The 20,279-nt window shown below is 38.8% G+C and overlaps 1 protein-coding gene across 2 annotated transcripts in view; it reads right to left on the reverse strand.

The window, feature by feature from the left end:
- The window catches only part of znf385a (zinc finger protein 385A), a 90,509-nt gene that overhangs the window by 63,430 nt on the left and 6,800 nt on the right, over positions 1-20,279 (reverse strand). The window contains exon 1 of one of the 2 annotated variants that reach the window (XM_056239183.1): positions 9,068-9,554. The exons of the other annotated variant lie outside the window; for it this stretch is intronic. Coding sequence (XP_056095158.1) covers positions 9,068-9,077 — 10 coding nt within the window. The 5' untranslated portion in view covers positions 9,078-9,554. Of the gene's footprint in view, positions 1-9,067; positions 9,555-20,279 lie in introns of those variants that run through there. 2 annotated transcript variants of the gene reach the window in all.

The following is a 20,279-nucleotide window of genomic DNA, read 5'->3' on the forward strand; positions in this document are numbered from 1 at the left end:
TTGATGGGTCATCAATGGAGAAACATGCTTTATAGCCACATTTAGATGTAATTACAGCATCAGCCAGCAGGGGCAAACTCTCCAATTTTCTAACCAGCCAAACCCTGACCACCTATAGCTAAAGAGACCAGCCTAGACCAGAGCAGTTTGTGGTTGGTCTCACTAGCCAAGTTTCCATCCACGTGTCAATCGAATTATCTGAAGTTCGGTAAAAAAACTCATGCGAATAAAGCTGTGAAAGTGTGTTTCCATCCAACAGCTTTAAAGCGAATAAAAACCTGTACGTAATGACGTCACATGCTGTTTTGCGATCAAATTGGTATATCGAATTGATTTGAGACATTTTAAGGTGTTTCCATTCATTTTCGCACTGAATCGCACAACATTCAAGCAAACATTTGCGAACAAAGTTTTGCTAGACAAAATGGATCGTGCCATCTACCAACAAATGATCAATATTGCACAAGTTGTAGCCTAATAGTGCTTATGTGCCAGCTGATAGCGACAAATTATGTAAGGGATACTGTACAGCGAGGAGGTTGTTAGCCTGAAGGGGTTGTATTCGCTATAACAACCGCCTCGCTATACATTATCCCGCGTATTACATATACCTACCAAATAAATCTATAATTTGACACAAAATATTGATCTAAAAAAGGAGTTTATTGGTTGAAAAATTATTTTTCATTCGATATCACTTAATTCGGATAAAAACGTGTGGATGGAAACATAGCTACTGACTAATCTGTATTTTTAATGATTAGTCAGTAGCTATGTTTCCATTTAGTTTCCACCTTTTATCTAGAAGCCATGCTGCTCAAAACGCAACAATCAATTATGCTAGCTTCAGTGTACATCATGCAAAAGCATAGTAAACATTTAAAGATAACTGGATTAAACTGCACTATAATATGCAGTGATATGTGGACTGGGCTTTAAGGGGACAGATTTCATAATTGCTGTGTCATTCTCTTCCAGCCATGCAGAGGAGGTAAAAAAAAAGAAGAAAAAAAAGAGCAGAAATGCTGAGCTGCTCAAAAAAACACTTTTTTGTTTCGCAACCTCAAGGGACAGGTGAGTGTAAAGGTTGACCGCAGCAAAAGAGAGGAGGAGAGAGAGCAAGAAGACAGAAGGTGAGGGGGGAGGGTACATACGACAGATTACCAGGTAGACAGGAAGCGTGAGAGGATGCCGTATCATAAAGACAGATGTGCTTGCAATGAACATAAAATCAGAGAGGCAGACAGACAGAGAGACAAGCCAACACATCAGACGACTCTGGGCACTGTGCCTAAATGTCACAAAACATAACGTATCCCTCCAGGGGAAACAAATAAGGGGCGGCATGTGTAAATACAGAGAGATTTTCAGAGTCCTTTGTTCTGCATGTCTGAAACACTGTTGTTAAAGTGATAGTTCACCCAAAAATAATTGACTTACCCTCCAGCCATTTCAAAACCGTACGGCCTTTTCTGCTCTTTGTTTATTCAGTGAAAATGTATGGTATGCTTTCGAACTCCAAAATGACAAAAACTAATAATATAAAGTTGTCCATATGCACTAAATTCCAATCTTTCCCTCACTCTTCAATCTACAATACAGTATATTAAATATGGTGCATGAAAACACGTCACATCAGGTTCAGCTAATGTTTCCACCTGAGGTGCGAAATAATTTTATGCACAAAATCAGAATAATCGATAAAACAATTTGCAAATTTCCAAGTACAAGAGACCAAAATCACACATGGGAAAATTGGCGCAAAATAGAAATGGAAGTTCTAGGTTTTTAATATTATTTTGGAAATTTGCATTTACATAATCTTGTTTCCATCCAGATTTCTTTTTCAAAATTCCCATAAAAACATATAATGCAAACCCAGCTAATGGTGCCAATTGTCTCTGGTTGTTTAATGTCTTGTAACGGATTATGTCGCAGAGAGTTTGAATACAATTGCAACCGCAGATGCAAAATAACTAAGAATACGATTTTGAGAAAAGGATTTTTAGGCTTTTTCCTCACAAAGCTGCATTCCTGTATCTAAAATGCTAGCAACCCCAAAGTCATTGATTCCCAGGAAATACATGAACTGATAAAGTGCATACCTTGAATGTAATATAAGTCACTTTGGATAAAAGCGTCTGCCAAATGCATTGACGTATTTAAAGCTATCCTACAGCTCCAGATAAATACAGAGCACAAGTGACATGAGAACACTCATGAATGACATGAGGGTGAGAAAATAATGACCAAATTTTCATTTTTACGGAATTTTTGCTTTAAATAAATTGTCTGTAAGAGCTTTACTTCTGTGTGTGTGTGCTCCGACAGGTGTGCAGGTGCGCATGGAGGAAAGGGGGGACGTTCTGACTGGTTGGCCACAATGGAAACTCCACACTGGGCAGGCGGCAGTGAATGCACATCGCAGTGCTGCTGCTCGGGTTACTCACCTCTCCTTCAGCAGCCAACCCCACTCTTTGTCTCAGTCCTGCCGATGAAAACACTGGGGACCAGGCGACATGCCACGGCTCCAAAAAGTCAATGTGTGTCTGTATGTGTGCATTTTTGAGGCACTCTATGGACTGTCTTTGAGTGTGGGGCTCAGCGGATCTCCACACTGCAGAGCATTTATGTCTCATTATCAAAGTCAGCTTAGTCATCACCACCACTGGGACTAAATATCTACCTGCTCACTTTTCAAAAGCACATATACTTAGAGAAGAGTAAGAGTTGAGTTAAGGACAGTTTACACAAAGAAACTAACTATGACAACTCGAACTATAAAGTTATAATAATCGTTCTAACACAACTATAATGATAACGTCACAGAGAAATGATATGATTGGAATCACTTTCTGAACGATTTTTTTTCCCAGCTGATGAACGATAGGCTAAAAACATTGACAGCCAATCAGGATCCCTCCGACTTTAAAGGGGACCTTTTTTTCCTTTTTTAAAAAGTCTTGATTTTGTTTTTAGTGTGTACTAGAATAGGTTTTTATTAGGGGTGTGCGATATCACGGTAGATCGTGGACGATTAAAATGTCTCCACGAACTGCTTTTGAAGAAATATCGTAGTATCGTGCATTTTATCAGTTGCAGTTCTGGCGCCGAGCTCCGTCTCAACATACAACAAATGTTAACGCAGAGGAACGGGACACTGCCGTTCACAGAAGTTCATTATTTGCATGTGCTTTAAAGCCTTGCTGGTTAAACATGTAATTCACGTGCTGATGCGCTGTTCTGCTGATGACGTGTGCTTTCTGAGCGCATACACCCGAAGCACACGGGCACTAAAAGCCTGTCTAACAGCGTCCGTTTACTGGACTACGTTATAAGTTATCTTTCGAGTCTTATTGCGCTAATATTGTCAAATACACACAAAGTTTACATAAACAAAGTTGGTTATGTCTAAAGTGAAAGCAAACAGAAAAAAATGTAGAGAAAATCTGCTTGTCAAATGCGTGTATATTAGACGCGTCGCGTGCAGCTCTTAAAGCGACAGTAGCCAGTTAGTAAACAAGCTGCCTCTTGTCCTTAAAGAGATAGTTCACCCAAAAATAAAAATTCTGTCATTATTTACTCACTCTAATGTTGTTCCAAACCTGTATTAATTTCTTTCTTCGGTTGAAAATAAAAGTTATTTGGAAGAATGTGGCTAACCAAACAGTTGCTGGTCCCCATTGACTTCCATTATAGGAAAACATATACTATGGAAGTCACTGGAGTACAGCAACTGTTTGGTTAGCCACATTCTTCCAAATAACTTTTATTTTCAACAGAAGAAAGAAACTTATTCGGGTTTAAAACAACTTGAGAGAGTAAATGATGAAAATTAAAATGTTTGGGAGAACTATCCCTTTAATGTTAATAAAACAACAAAACACAAAGAGGAAATCACTCACTGCTCTTGACTGAGAACTTTAGTAGTAGCTTTAATAATAATCAATGTATAATTTATACAGTGAAGTCTATGTTGTGTTTTATTTTCGTATTTGTTCATTTAGCCTAATTACTTTCTTCAATGCTACTGTTAAATACCCCTACTGTAGCTGAAAAAATAAAGCACTGTTTATTTCATTTGTATATTAAGTTGTGTTTGCTTAATGTGTATCTTTGTTCCTAATTCTTAATAACAAAGAAAATAATGATAAAGATTTTTATCTTCGCCACTTTGGCCTAAATGTCTGCCATTCTTTTTTCTTTTGTTACCTATAAGGCTTTTTTTTTTTTAAATAGGGACATTAGTTTGGCTGTAATGCTCAGTCACTTGCAAAATAGTAAAACCAACATGAAAAAGAATCGTGATAAAATCGTTAATCGTGATTTTCCTGAAAAAAATCGTGTATAATATTTTTGCCATATCGCCCACCCCTAGTTTTTATGCTTGACTGTTCAAAAAACACATTATTTTTCACATATTTTACATTATTGCAGCTCCTCTCTTCCCAGTCTGTCTCAAACGCACTGTTAAGTACTCGTTTCAATGAAGCCCCTCCTTCCGAAATGTGCTCTGATTGGTTAGCTGGCCCAGTGTGTTGTGATTTGCGAACCGCTTAGAGGGTGTTCCCTTAGCATAACCCCGAGTTTCATCTGCTCAGTAAATATTAATAATTCTGTCAATTTTGCCATACCAATTCGAGCCTGATTCAGACCCTGAGAATGTCCACGAACAAGAGGATCATGCAGAACCTTTGCAAGCACGGATTTTACAGGACATTTCAGAGTGGTATGTTCCTAAAGATTGGTGAACAGTCTTACAAAAGCGAGAGCCCCGTTAGCTAAACACTTCATCAACACTGTAATGTTAGCTAGCAGCCGGAGCCACTAATAATAAAGCATAGATATTGTGATCCATAAACAACTGATTGTCCCGACAAATTAGGAACTGCTGCGTCTTTCAGGAGACGCTTTTGTGCGTAGCCAGCATTGTACTCTCTTAGGCTCTGGAAGCTGTCCTCCGTAAAATGTGCAGCACACAGATAAACGTTTGGGTTATAATGCTCAGGAACAGTGTTAAAAAAAAAAAAATTCCACCGTTTTTTAAGTTTCATGATACCACTTCAGTGTTTGCTTATTTCACTTTATAAAATGTATGCTATAGTACATCGATGTGTACACTACTGTAGTAATCGCTTAATGGGAATGGGCCTTTAAAGGGCTAAAAGCAGGTACAAAATAAAAAGGAGGAAGGGGATGTGGTCAAGGTCATTTAGATAAGGACTAAATAAGTCATCACACAGATTCTGCACAAAAAAGGAAGATCATAAAAGAGTTGTTTTGCATCACACTACAGCTCTTATAATGTAGTGTGTTATATCATTTTTGTTTACTGGAGTGTAAAATAGTGCAGAGATGTGCCGTTTTGTGTACATCTGCAATCACACAAAAGGTCACCACAATGACAAAAGTCTTTGTTCGAAATACCAACAACCCACATTAAAAGAATATTAATTAAAAACAGAAACAAATGTCTAAAATTAAGATACAGGTCTGCAATAATTTAGTATAATTTAGCTTTGCATGCACAGCAATGCTATTTTTCACCTCAGATGTGTCCATAAACATGGAGTCATAGCAGCACCGAGCACACTTGTGCAGGAAAAAAAACATTAATTATTCATTTATTAATAGTCTGAAATTTTATTTTAAAAAAGGACCGAAATGTGGTAATGAACACAGATGCTGACAGAGTGTTTGAAAACATTCCTCCATCACATGGAGTAGCCTACTTGAAAACATTCATTGTCAGACGTGACTGATTAGATTGAATAGACGGAGCTGTAATCAGACAGGTTAATGAAGCCATTAGCCCATTTCTCCAGTCACAAACATCATTCCTGCCTCTTCTGATGGGAACGGAGCGGCACGTCTGTGCTCGTCTGTTTGTTCAACCAGGCCAATTTCAAGTACTCACAATTCTGCAACCCCTTGCACACAAACCAAATAAAACACAGTTGAAGGTGGAAAGAACACAAAGGGAATGTTAACTAGTTAAATTCTGAACATTAAGATTGATTTTTTCTAGTGCTATCAATCGATATTTAAAAAAATAAAAATTAATCGCACATTATTTCGATTATTTTTAAGGTTTTTAATATTTTTATATCGTAATAATTTCAGTTCCTCTCCAAATCAATGTAGAAACAACTTAAAGACAGTATATTTTATGAATGAAGGCCAATATCACTGATACTAATATTGGTATTGATGACTATGAAATAGATTTTTTTAAAGCATTAATTACAGACATTCAACATTACAGTATAATTGAAAGCTATCAATTTCAGACATTTATTAGGCTATAAAAAATAACTTTTAATTTAAGTGAACTTAAAACTTCACATAAAGCCATTATAATAAATCCCATATTTACTTGTGGCACCTTCCTACAGTCTAACAGATATTAATATACAAATATAAAAATACAGAAATATACAGAAATTGAATAATGTTATCAAACACTTAACTGCATAAATTATAAATAATCCTTATTAAAGCTACAATTTTCTCTGTTACCTTTGTTCTTTGATTAACATTAATGACAGACATCACAGTAACTGGTTTATTAGGCTGCTCTAACTTTAAGATCTGACGCACATGGCGCGGATCTGACATGCTCCCATTTTCTCATAACTCATTTAAGTTCATTTACGACTTCATTTAACTCATTTAAGAGTGCTCTTATGAGAATACTCAACAAAACAGGCATTTTGGCATAATTCTGTGTGTTATTGTCTGTTCAAGCGCGAAAGAGAACTCGATTCTGGCGCGCTATCTGTGCGTGCGTTACTGATGCGCAGCTTTCTGTGCATCGTGTGTGTGTCAGGACATTCACAGACAGTGCTTTCTCTATTGTCTTGTCGCGCTTGAATGGTTTAAAAGCATTTGCGTGAATAGAGCGTGATCATATAATGTAACGCTAGCCAAATTATGTTGGAAAAACGGACGCTGCGTTAATTGCGTTAAATATTTTTAACGTGTTAAACTGAAAAAATGAATCGCATGCGTCAAATCGAATTTTTCAATTAAAATCTAATTCGATTAATAATTCAATCAAACAAAGCAAATTAATAATTAAAACAAAAATAAATATAATTAATATAATTAATTCACCCATGTCATTCCAAACCTGTATGACTTTCTTGTTTGCATGCAATACAAAAGGAGATGTTTAGCAGAATGTCCAAGCTGCTCATATACCCAAAATGAAAGTGAATGGTGACCATGACTGTCTCTGTTCCACATCCGCTCTGCTAAATATCTCCTTCTGTGTTCTACACAAGAAAGAAGGTTTGGAAGGACATGAGGATTAGTAGGCAGCAGAATTTTCATTTTTAGGTGAACTATCCTAAAAATAAAGAGGAATAATCTTTTTTTTTTAAAAGAAGGTGAGAATACACACTTTTTTGTGAATTATCTTGCTTGCTTTTAACATAACATATTGGACATAAAGACTCTTCTAGGCTGAGAATATTTCACAAACCAGCCCATTCTGCATGCTAAAGATGGTAAAGACATATTTAGCAAATGTAAGGATGATTCCATTGCAACTATAAATTATTTCTGTCTGTAGTAATGGCATATGCACACGCACACTCACACAAAGCAGACAGATCACACATTACAATCCCTATAATCATTATGCTTGGCTCCCTGGAAAACATGCCTAGAGGAAAAAGCCGGCGAGAAGTGTAGCAGCTCGGCTGTTAAATTAGCCCAGGCATGCGTTAAACAATGTGGCCTCAACTGGTGTTCCCTCACAGAGCAAACACGCACAGCAACACACAGGTATGTTACAGGTATACTAAAAAAGATTATGATGATCTAACTTAGAGCTAAGCTACACAATGACAACTGTCTGACACGATTGTGTTGTTGCAATAGAGTGCAAAGGCTATATTCACACACACAACCCCTACAGGAATATGAGCTGGCTCAGATGCTGCAGCCTCTAGTCACCATACACACACACACACACACACACACACACACACACACACACACACACACACACACACACACACACACACACACACACACACACACACACACACACACACACACACACACACATCTACAGCCTAGAGCAATAGAGGAACTCTCCAGAAGCATCCAAATGACTATAAAAAATTATCATGCTCAACCTCTGTCGTGGTTGTTTATAGGTTTCATTTTAGAGCTGAATCAAGGGCTCAAGATATACGATTGGAAACTCCTGAAGAGAATTTAAGGATTGCAAATTAAGAGATATAATTCGCACAAGATATCGGTTCTCAGACAATCTTACAGATTATTTTTATTATTGTATAGGTTGATATTGAATGTTTAATTATGCAAGCTCATTTCCTTTATTTGTACATTAAGATTACCTTTGCCATCATCTAACACACACTTAAACTTCATTTTTAAAAACGATAATAAAAAAAGAACACTTTTATGCGATGCCTAAATTTGTAGCAAATTAACTTGTAACATGAATCATTTTTTTATTATTATTTATTTAGACGTAATAATAATAATATCAGTCATTTATCATTATTGGCCAAAAAAATGCAAATGATTATCGAAAAATATAGGTATCGGCCAGAGTTTTTATAGTGGTGCATCCTTATTGCAATCATGATAACGATAAACAGAAAAAATATGCACAAAGAATACAATGGAATAAGACAGCAAATCAACATATTCACATACACACACAAACAAGATATAACTGGTCATTTTATCTTGTCATAAACTAAGGAAGTTCAACTTAGGAAGGTGATTGTTTGGTTCCCTTAGAGTTTTTTTCTTTTCTATTTGAGGGTCAAAATCCCTGAGAATGGACAGCGGGAGTCTGACCAAGGGTGAAACAGCTTGTATAGCTGAACACCCGCTGCTAGAACTGTGACCTTCAACGTCAACCTGAATTCATCTTGAAGAAACCACTGTGATTTATACTTGCGCATCAGGTTCACACAAGTCATTTTTAAGTTAAAAAGAGTGGCGTTAAGAACGTTTTGAGTGCCAGGGGTTCCGCAGCACTTAACACAAAGCCTTGGAGAAGAACCGAGGCAGAACTTACCCAAGATCATCCTGAAAGCCTCGCTCCTACGATAAGGATCAGCTCTCTTTGAATTCTAATCCAGGAGAGCACAAGTTCTTCTCCGCGCTCCTCTCTGCGTCTCTCTTCCAAACCAGAAGTGAGTCAAGCAGCCAGTGCAGCGTAAGAGAGAGCATAGCTGTTGTCCATCCTGTATCTCGTATGTCCTCTCTCTCCAGGTGAATGAGCAGTATTCTGAGGGGAGGGATCTGCAGGTCTTCTGCCGTCTTCTCTCAGGTGAGTCAGAGGGCAATGTGGGGGAGGTTCCAGAGATGGGGATTGGGGGGGTGGGGGGGGGGTGTCAGAAATGCCAGAGCCTTTGGTCAGTTAATGAGCCGAAATTCCTGCAGGCACATCGGGATGAACCGTGCTTCTCTATAGCAAACACAAGATGAACAGTTTCCCTTCAACAGGAACATTTCTCAGATAACATGAAGAAATGCCTCAGTAGCACAGTCAAGCCGGTATCTGCGCTCGCTCTCTCTCTCTCTCTCTCTCTCTCTCTCTCTCTCTCTCTCTCTCTCTCTCTCTCTCTCTCTCTTTTGGGGTTGGGTATAACCTAAAGGCACCTTCCCTGCCTGCGCTCTGATTGGTGGCAGTCCCAACCAATTGGAGAGGCAGCAGCCGCTTGTCATCCTGCAGAGTGGAAAGCATGAAAGCATTGCCACACACTCTCTCTCTCAATTTTTCCCTCCATCTCTTTCACTCTCATAATCGGTCTGTTTATGGCAATCGCGACTGTGGTGGTCACTTCTCCATCTCTCATTCCTCTTTTTCGCTTTGCAACCCTGTGGCGGTGAACTTCTAAGGGGATTAACGTCCTCTCCGCAACTCCCTCAGGCTCCATCGCTCCTTTAGTCTTTCTGTTGCAGGAAATATTTGTTACGCAAAGCTTTTCTCAATAGTTTGGGGAGATTTGAGATAGGGGACAGAGCGTTCGGAAGAGATGGAACGGAGAGCGACAGAGCAAAGGAATGGGGAAGCGGGGGATTTTAAACTAAATTCAAACTGACAGAGGGATGAGGAGACATGGAGTGACACGGAGAAAAGACTGGAAGGAAGAATGAGAGAGACAGAGAAACTAACAGAGAGAGAGAGAGAGAGAGAGAGAGAGAGAGAGAGAGAGAGAGAGAGAGAGAGAGAGAGAGAGAGAGAGAGAGAGAGAGAGAGAGAGAGAGAGAGAGAGAGAGAGAGAGAGAGAGAGACACCGACACAAGCCGCAGTCTTATTTAGCACAATTGGCCCAATTTCAAAACGTGTCATTGTCGGGATGAAATGCACCACATAAAGAATTTAAAATTGAACATCTTTGGTATGTAAACGTTTCGGCTCGCCTCAGACAACAGCTGAGCTTATGGCAGCCTTTCCGATGAAGGAAAGCCATGCTGCAGGGGTGAATCGACCATTTAAAAATAAGGCTAGAGAAAAAAAAGGTGTCACAAATGAATTCTCTAAAGCCGCATACTTGCACACACACTACGCACACATGAGCCGGGGGCTAGAAAAATTGCAATTCTTTTATTTTGTCTTCCTTTTTGTTCCTTTTACCTTCTCTCTCTCTCGCTCTCTCTCTCTCTCTCTCTCTCTTCTGTTGTCTCTGGCTTGTGCAGTAAGTCAGCGAGTGGGGATGTGAATACTAAGGAGGCTGGCTCACACTCTCGATAGTGCACTGCACAGAAAATAAAGAAGGGTGGGGAAAATTGGACATATAAGCTCCATTAAAAGCGTCAGACAAATGCATAAATGTAAAAAAAAAAAAAAAAGGACTAAAAGGTGCATTACATGTGCATTTGCACGCACGCCGTCATCTGATACCAGAGGGCACTCATACACACTATTAAACCAGCACCTGAGCAAACAGCTCATAATGAGGATGGACTCGTGTGTGTGTGTGTGTGTGCCCTGATACACCAATGGGTAAACACACTGATACAGGTGAGGTCTTTATACTGATCTTTACTGATTAACTGCATATTGTTGAAGCTTTGCTTAATCATTCACTTTGTAAAGGTCAGGAGGAAGGTCGTGAATCAGGGTTTGTCATTTGTGGATGCAAACGGCGACAAAGCTAAAATGCACCCTCATGTTGAGGATATAATGTGTTTTGGATGCTGGTATGCTGTTGTCTTTACCAGGGAATGGGCAAACACGGTCCTGGAGGGACTGTCCTGCGGAGTTTTCCTCCAACCCTAATAAAACACACCTGGCGTAGCTGATCAATGTCTTCAGGATCACTAGAAGGCTACAGGCAGGTGAGTTTATTTTTAGGGTGGGAGCTAAACTCTGCAGGACAGTGGCTCTCCAAAACCAAGTTTGTCTCTTCCCTGTCCTAATGCATTCAAATAAGGTTGTCATGTTAACATTCGTCTTGACAAGCTTTCCATCTCTAATTAAAAACTACACTTATTGGGATTAAATACATTTATTTGAATTCCAATTTATTTGAATTCTACCTCCTGAAATTCAAATTAAAAATGCAAATGAATTGGCAGATATTAAAATTAATAAAGAAATATACTACTTTGTCTAGTAAATAAGTGAAAAATTACATTATAAACTCAAAATCATTTTAAATGCTGAATTTTGGCATCATAGCATTAAAATGTACAGTACAAAAGAAGTGTACATAAAGTGCACGTGATTAGATATAGCAGTCTTATTAAATTATTATTTTATTTTAAATAATTACTTTTTTAAGATGAACTTTAAATGAACATTGTACATTTAGATTACCTTTGCCATCGTGTTAAGTTGAAAAAATAACCACGAACAATCAAAAAAACAGTTTGGGCCAGCCTGTAAATTCACACCCATTTAACTTGGCCTGCATTTCCCAAAAGCTTTGTGAGCCTAAGTTGATTGTAGAGACTATTGGTGGCAGTGGTTTCTACAATCTACATATGCTTATGATGCTTTTGGGAAATGCAGTCCTGTTTTTTTCAGTGACGCCATCTGAGCCTTCGAACGTCAAAGCATTGATAAACAGGTTGATTAAATGGACCAGCCCAGTCTTGGCAAACCGAGTGATGGCTGCGTGGACAGTGTGCCAGTGTGTACGGCAATGCAGAGCTCACACAGTAGTGTGACCGTGTGTGTCTCATCAAAAGAGGGGATAGGGTTCCCTCATTAGTTGTGTTGGGATCAATAATTCAGAGCAGGGCCTTGTTGAGCTCAATGGTCCAAGCGCTAATGTGCTGTCTACCCGCTAGGGACTGGGACCCAGCAGGACTTTAATGGATGTCATGATGAGAGGGTGAAATCCAAGAGTGGGGATCCTCTTGCAACCCCTGGCTCCATGTGCGTGTGTGTGCGTGTGTGAGGTCTGGGATGGGTATGGTCACAGCATGAGGAGAATGGCTATTAAAGAACAGGTGTGAACAGAACGTCAGGAAGAAGAGCTGAAGATGACAAGTCACCCTACAGTAACTTCCACATCCCAACAATTGTTCCGCTATTTCTGTGTTTGACAGCTTTGGCACCACAGAATCACATCCTAACTACCTTGGAGTCATTAATGACACTACAGATTAAAAAGAGAGAGAAGAGAACACTACATTTATAAACATGTTGACACTTAATAAGAACAGCTCAGCATTTTTACTCGGAGAATTTTATGTTTTACAAAAAAAACAAGAAAAAAATATGACTTCTGCATGCTTAAACTTGCATCATCATAAGAAATATTTATTTGATTAGTCTGGAGGATTTATATTTTTATGTTTAAACTTTCTAAGCACATAGGATACTTTATGATTCAGGTGTGCAAGGCATTGCATTTTCTATTGGGTTATATAAAAACATAGCCTAATATTTAAAATAATATATATAATAAACTTCAGGAATAAAACTTCAAGATTGCTGGTTTAAAACCTTGCATGGGACCAATCAAAGCCAGTTTGCTGACAAAAAAAACAGGCTGTAGATATAATCATTGGAGATGCAAAGAAAGTACAGTAGGCTACCTAATTGTCCCTCAATTTTCATACCTGTAAAGGATAAAAATAGTCAATTACATGTCATCCCACAGTGATACTGCTGCTTGCCTCAAAACGCAAAAAAAGCCATATATAGCTATAGCCTATATTAAAAAAATGTCTTTCAGTTTCCTTTGAAACAATGTCTCAAAATAACGTGGACGTGACTTGCGAGGCGCGATATGAAAGCATGTAAAAACTCTCCCTTAAAGGGATACTCCACCCAAAAATGAAAATTCTGTCATCATTTACTCACCCTCAAGTTGTTGCAAACCTGTATGAGTTTCTTTCTTCTGCTGAACACAAAGGAAGATATTTTGAAGAGCGATTGGAACTTTGGCACCATTGACTTCCATAGTATTAATTTTTTCTACTATGGAAGTCAATGGTGCCAAACAACTGTTTGGTTCCAATCGTTCTTCAAAATATCTTCCTTTGTGTTCAGCAGAAGAAATAAACTCATACAGGTTTGCAACAACTTGAGGGTGAGTAAATGATGACAGAATTTTCATTTTTGGGTGGAGTATCCCTTTAAACCGCTTTAAACTGCGTAAAATCCATGAGAACATGTTTACACTCATCCTATGGGATGACACAGTACACGAATGTACTGTTATACTGAATGTACTGTTATTCTGAATCAACAGCAGTCTGTTCTGATATTCCGACAACGACAGCGAGTGAAGTACATGTACACAACTGTTCAATAAACAAAAAGTTAATTTTGAGTAACTTACATATTTACAGTAATCACTGCCTGTTTTTGCTCCACAAACAAAAGTAGTTCTAAAAGAAGCCAAAGAAGAATTAAACGCTGCACGCTTCTGAGCAACATACAGCAGTAGCATTCAGTTCCCGTCCCGAATGAATCAGTGTTAATGAATGAATCGGTTGCGTGAACGATTCAACGGTTCACTCATAAAAACAGAGGCTGCATACGAAATCGCATACTTCCCTTTTATATAGTAGGTGAAAAAAAGTATGTGACAAAAGTAGTATGTCCGAATTCACAGTGCTAATAAAAGAGAGGGAAAAAGTACTCAGATGACCTACTTCTTCCAGCGAGATTCTGAAATGTGCATAGGATGGACACTTTACTATCCCATGAGGCCACGGGAGAGGATTATGAATGCTAGTGAAGCAATGCAACTTAATCTGGTAGGTCACATGATAATGACAACATGGTGAAGAGGGCTGTCACTTTTGTGAAAAAATCCTGATCGATTTTTGAGACATAAATGTTCATTGAATCGATTGTAAAATCGATTTTCCATGTCTAAAGACGTTTCCATTTTCAGCGCCAAATATAGGCAAATCCGCGGACAACTAACAGGCATTAGGACGAACGTAAAGAGTGCGCTTGAGACGCGCACAAGTCAGCAATATTTCTGATGATTTATTGCCATGAAGTTTCGTGCACAATGACACACAGGAGTAGCCTCGTGAGACCATCCTGATCTCGCGAGCTTTCAAGGTTTCACTCGCAGATCAGTCTGGATACTTTCCGTTAAAGAAAATTTGGGAGCAGTTCACCAAACGAACGTCCAATCAGCGTTGGCTTTGAGGCGGGTTGAGGTGTGACGCAACGAGAAGCGCGTCAGTTCAGTCTAAAGAACATGTCGGCTTCAGCGGATGAAACTAGCATCAGCGTGGCTATCGAGCAAGTTTTATCGGAATTACAGAGTATTTCTTCACTGAAAGAAGAGCAAAACACTGCTCTGGAGGCTTTTCTCAGAGGAAAAGATACGCTCTGTTAGTACGTCATATGCTTCGTTGATCTGATTGGTTGATTTGGCCCGTCTATCACCAACATAGGCCAATCAGCTAACCAGTATTTTCGCCCCTTACCAAAACTACTTCAACGGAAGGTTTCCAGATGGATATGCGGAGCAAATCCATCTGGCGGAGTCAGGTTAACACAGGAGTGCAAGATTCTCGAAAAACAATAAGCAGAGTGGACTGCCATAACATCAAAGAAAAACATTACTGCAGGCTTCAACATGGCTGTGTTTACGATTAGAAATGTCAAACAAATTTCGCCTACGTAGGCGATTGTAGGCCGAATCTGTATCTGTATGCATGAGACTGTCTGAAGACCGGCAGAATTCACATTTTTGTTGTAAAAAGAGACACATTATGCAGAAGTATAGTATAGTTTAGTTTGTATGCGTGTTTGTCAGAGCCTGCAGTTGCTGTGAGACGCGCGTTCGCTGCGGGCGTGTCGTGTCCGAGAGAAGGCCGTTAAAATCGATTCCCTATTTTCGTTTTTGATACTTGTGTTGGTTGGTCCGATCGATTGTGCAATCGATTTCCGAACGTAAAGTGACAGCCCTAATGGTGAATGTAGTAGCCTACATCCATCCAGAGTACATTAATACTGCACACATTCATACTGTATATAGAACATACTTTTTTAGCGGTCGTAGTATCTAGTACCTGCTATTATACAAAATATAAGTACCTACTATTTATACTATTAGAATAATAAGTACCTACTAGTATAGCCTATATATACTAAGTAGGCTATGCGATTTTGGACGCAGCCAGAGGCTCGGTTCGAAATAACGTACTAGCATACTACTCCTACTTTATATAGTAGTATGCTTCTCCGAATTCAGCCAGTCATTTTTCTCTCCAGAATGAAGTGTTTTGAACGAATTGGTTGAGCGAATGAATCACTCACTCATAATAGACTACACAAAAAGTCATTTGTCGCCCCCTACTGGCTGAACGATGTAAACTGCTGAAAAAGTCACTGAAAAATCAGTGTATAATAATAATATTTTGTATAACACAATTGCCAGGACATGACAGCTTAGTCTGAAAAAGATATATACCATACTTTATCACAATAAGTGGTCAAAGTGCACCGGTTTTGAAAAAATGTGGTCACCTAAGGACGCCGGCCCATGTGAGGCTTTGCTAGGCCAAGAGTCTGAAGAGTGTAAGTCAAGTGCTGCCTTGTGAACTAATCTGTCTATATCCCTGCAACCATATGGACGGAATAGAGAGAAAGGGAGAGAGGCTGGAACACCTCTGCTTGCCACCATTCAACCATAAAAGCCCACTGCCAGAATAAACCTGCACTGCGACACAGACTCGCACAGGGCCTTGACTCGCGTTCTATTAGTCCATTTCATTATGTTCGAAAGCTCCTCTCTGTATGACCCCTACAGCAAAGGCAAAAGCGCTCTGCTGCCCTCTGCAGGTTCAGAGGTGAGAATCATACATACGCACAACATAAAGCAGCACATCAAGGATTGATTTACATATTAAATAATTTATATGATGTAGCCTGAGGAAAATTGACATCTTCACCCTTTCTTCAGATATTATTAAAAATGTGTTAAAGTTTTTGTAAGCATATTGCATAGTTGTGCTTGGAGTCAGTTGTTTTATTTGTGATAACGCAAATAACGCATGCCAAAATGTACAGACATAATTTTTGGTCAGGCTGGAATACAAATAAAAAATGAGCATATGCAAAAACAAGCGAGAACCAATGAAATATTAATAACTGGTTATGTTGTAGTTAATTAATTCTTTTTTTTCCCTGTGCATTTGTTGCATAATAAAATAAAACCTGTAGCTGTAGTTTTCTTTTTTTGCCAAATCATTTTGTCAGATAAATCCCTTAACTAAGTTTAGTATTTTGTTCTTTTGTTTTGTTCTTCCTTCATTATATATATATATATATATATATATATTAAAATATTTCAAATATATCAAATATTTCCTCATATTTTGATGGCTTAATCGAACATGTAGGCCGGGTCATTATATCCTCCGCACATCACTTTTGGCCACTACTGAATGAATATATATTAGGGCTGTCAGTTAAACGGGTTATTAACGGCGTTAACGCAAACCCATTTTAACGGCGTTCATTGTTTTATTGCGCGATTAACGGTCTTTTTGGCCTAGCAAACTTTGTAGGTTTTTTTCACATGCTTTTGCAACAGGACGCGACATGCGCTGCGCTATGAAACCCATTCATTTCAATGGCTTGCGCCACGCGAGGACGTTTTGTTGCTTCATCGACCAAAGCGCAAGCGGATCTAGCTAGACCGGAAACAAAACAACAGGCACGCCGGTGACGCCGCACACACTTGTTTGGGCTTGCGAGCGGCCAAATAGTAGGTTAACGTTACGTTTTGAGTGGATGACGAGCGCGAGACGCCGAAATGGATGCCAATAAGATTCTGAATGGAAAGTTTACTTTAAAAAAGTTGCAAATGGTTCCATTGACAAGACCAAAGTGATCTGTGTGTTTTGTCGTTGTGAACTGAGTTATCATCATCGCAGCACGTCCAGTCTGAAATACCACTTGATGATGGCCAAGCACACACACACACACACACACACAGCTGATGCGAATTCTCCGCCCCCTCGTCAATATCAGGACCTCGTCAGTATTTCTTTCACCCTTTTATTGATGGACAGTGTTACATTGTGTGAGAGATTATTTGCTCCAAGTGAGAATGTTAGTGTGAAATTGAACACTGTATATGCCAATGTTGTTTTCAATAAAAAACATTTGCACAAAGCAAGCCGATCCACTTTTCCATGTTGAGAAGAGCATTAAAATTAGAAAAAATAATGGGACAAAAAGAAATCAAGAGACATTTAGAATAGACAAAAATGTGTGATTAATCGCGAGTTAACTATGACATTAATATGATTAATCGCGATTAAATATTTTAATCGTTTGACAGCACTAATATATATATGACATATATACAGTTTATACAGCTTATATATATATATATATATATATATATTGGATATTTTGAAAAATATCGGTAACCAAACAGTTGATGGACCCCCTTGACTAGTATGAAAATAAAATACTATGGAAGTATAATATATTCATATATATATTACACTTATGTAACTGTGGCATTTAAATATAGGGAATCATCCTTGAGGATTTCAACATACCTGCTAAGTTATATTTCATTCTCCCTGTTAAAAGTACTAATTACACAGAGAATTATGGTTTATTTAAAAAGCTATTTTTACATAGAGCCTTGGGGAATCACACCCCCAAACATACACACTTCTGTAGCGCAGCAGCCTGGACCGCCTCCAGACTGCAAACCAAGCCTTGCAAACTAAGATTCTCACGCAAGCACCAAGCACCTCACGCAGGGCAAAGCAGGGGCACAAACCTTGGAGACACAACAAACCTGGAACTAGCATGCAAAATTAAACACTGTGTGCAGGACCGGATCAAAGATGCAAAGACATCAAGAGCCAGAGAGAGTAAGCGAGAGAAATAGAGATTTCCATGTTGAGATACTGCCCAGCTGTAGGGAAAGGCTCCATGTGCTAGGAGGTCTAGGCCAAAAACATTTTAGGGACTCTGTGAAGGCTTCCCTGTCTGGCCAGAGGCCCATGGGTATATTGGAATATTGAGGTTCTATTTTTAATGTGTTTAACGAGAGACCAGAGCACAAGAGATTAAATCTGGACTCTGAGTTGGCCAGTTCAGCAGACACAGATACAGTATATCTAGGGATAGAGTGAAGCCCAGTTGTAAAATCTGTGTACTCACAGATCTTTCATCATCATCATCAATTCTCAACATTGCTCCTCTGGTACTAAGAACAGAAAAAACAAACATCCTGGAGGGGAAAGGGTTGTATAAATTGTGCATGTTGAATATAAATTGTGCATGTTATGCTTGTCTTGGTAGCCTATATAAAGGGTTGTTTTTATAAAGTGTATAATCATAGCAAATGAGAATTAACTCTACAGAATATTTATTTTTAATGGTTTAAAATCAGATGATTGACTTTAACATGGAATGAGATTCCTAAAGAGATAGTTCAACCAAAAATGAAAATTCTGTCATCATTTCATCAAGTTGTTCCAAACCTGTATGAATTTATTTCTTCAGTTGAAGATAAAGGAGGATATTTTGAAGAATATGGGTAACCAATAATACTTGATGGACCCCATTTACTAGTATGAAAATAAAATACTATGGAAGTCAATGGTACCCCATAACTGTTTCATTACCCACATTCTTCAAAATAGGGGTGGGCGATATCTCGATATTTAAAATATATCGAGATATTTTTTAAACATATGGATTTTGACATATCGTATATATCGATATATTGTTTATATTTAATCCTGATTTCGCCACTTTGCTTGTTTGCCTTCTCTGTGCTGTGCTCGCCCCCGCCTCCTTGCTTTTGTTCCCCCTCACCTCGCGTGTTGTCTCATTCAACAATTGTCTCTTCCGCAACCAGCCCGGAGGCTACAGAACTCCGAGTGTGTCTGCGCGCGAGCGACAGAGCACGAGAGAAACCGAGTGTGAGCATTAATTGCATTAGTAAATTGGTAGCCTACATACTACAATATATAATTACTATATAAGAGGCATGGAAGTTCGATTAATGGACTCCAGTAATCAGAAGGCTACTACAAACGTCTTGTTTTAAACTATTGCAGGGCTCGAATTTCGGCGCGGGTACTGCGCATAATTCTAATCATTCCCGCAGGTCTCCCATTTATAATGCTGGAAATTCCCGCAATCGTAATCCACACAGATTATAAAATCAAATCATTTTTTTAACAACTATCTGCCAGACGCAATTTCACAAACAGCGTGAGTGTTCAGCGGTGCCGCGTCTTCTTTCTCTTCTCTCATAATGTGTTGCGCAAGGCAAGCATCAAGAGCTGCGGCCATAACACAGACTCGCGTTTAGGAGTCGGGACATGATGGATATTCACTCGCACAATCGGGCCAGCAGTGCATCGTGACTGAAGTTTACCATTTGCACGTCTTTTTAAGTCTTACCCGTTTAAACATTCAAGCAATTTTAAACTAATCAGTGCTCGCGCGCTCTCTGAGAGATTATTTTCTATGCGCACATTCATAGAAAATCCGCCTTAAGAACAGCTGGCCAGTAACAAAAGTTATTTTTCGCGGATTATATTGCTTTAACACGCACAATTGTCAATTTCGGTCGTCGTGAGTATACTCTAAACATAGTCGGTTTTGTCTTTAATAAGCATAAAACGCATGCCAGTATAATGAACACAGGATCCGTGCACTAGCTCTTAAAGTGACGGCAGCCATATGTGTGTCATTCATTTTGTTGTCAATACAACAAAAGATAGCTTTAAGTTAAAGGAATCAGGATTTATAACCTATGTATTTAATTTATTCAGGACTAAAATACTACTGTGTTATTTTCCATTTGATT

This window comes from Rhinichthys klamathensis, unplaced genomic scaffold, assembly GCF_029890125.1.
Source record: "Rhinichthys klamathensis goyatoka isolate OS25496 unplaced genomic scaffold, OSU_Roscu_1.1 h1tg000020l_1, whole genome shotgun sequence".
Classification (NCBI taxonomy): Eukaryota; Metazoa; Chordata; class Actinopteri; order Cypriniformes; family Leuciscidae; genus Rhinichthys; species Rhinichthys klamathensis.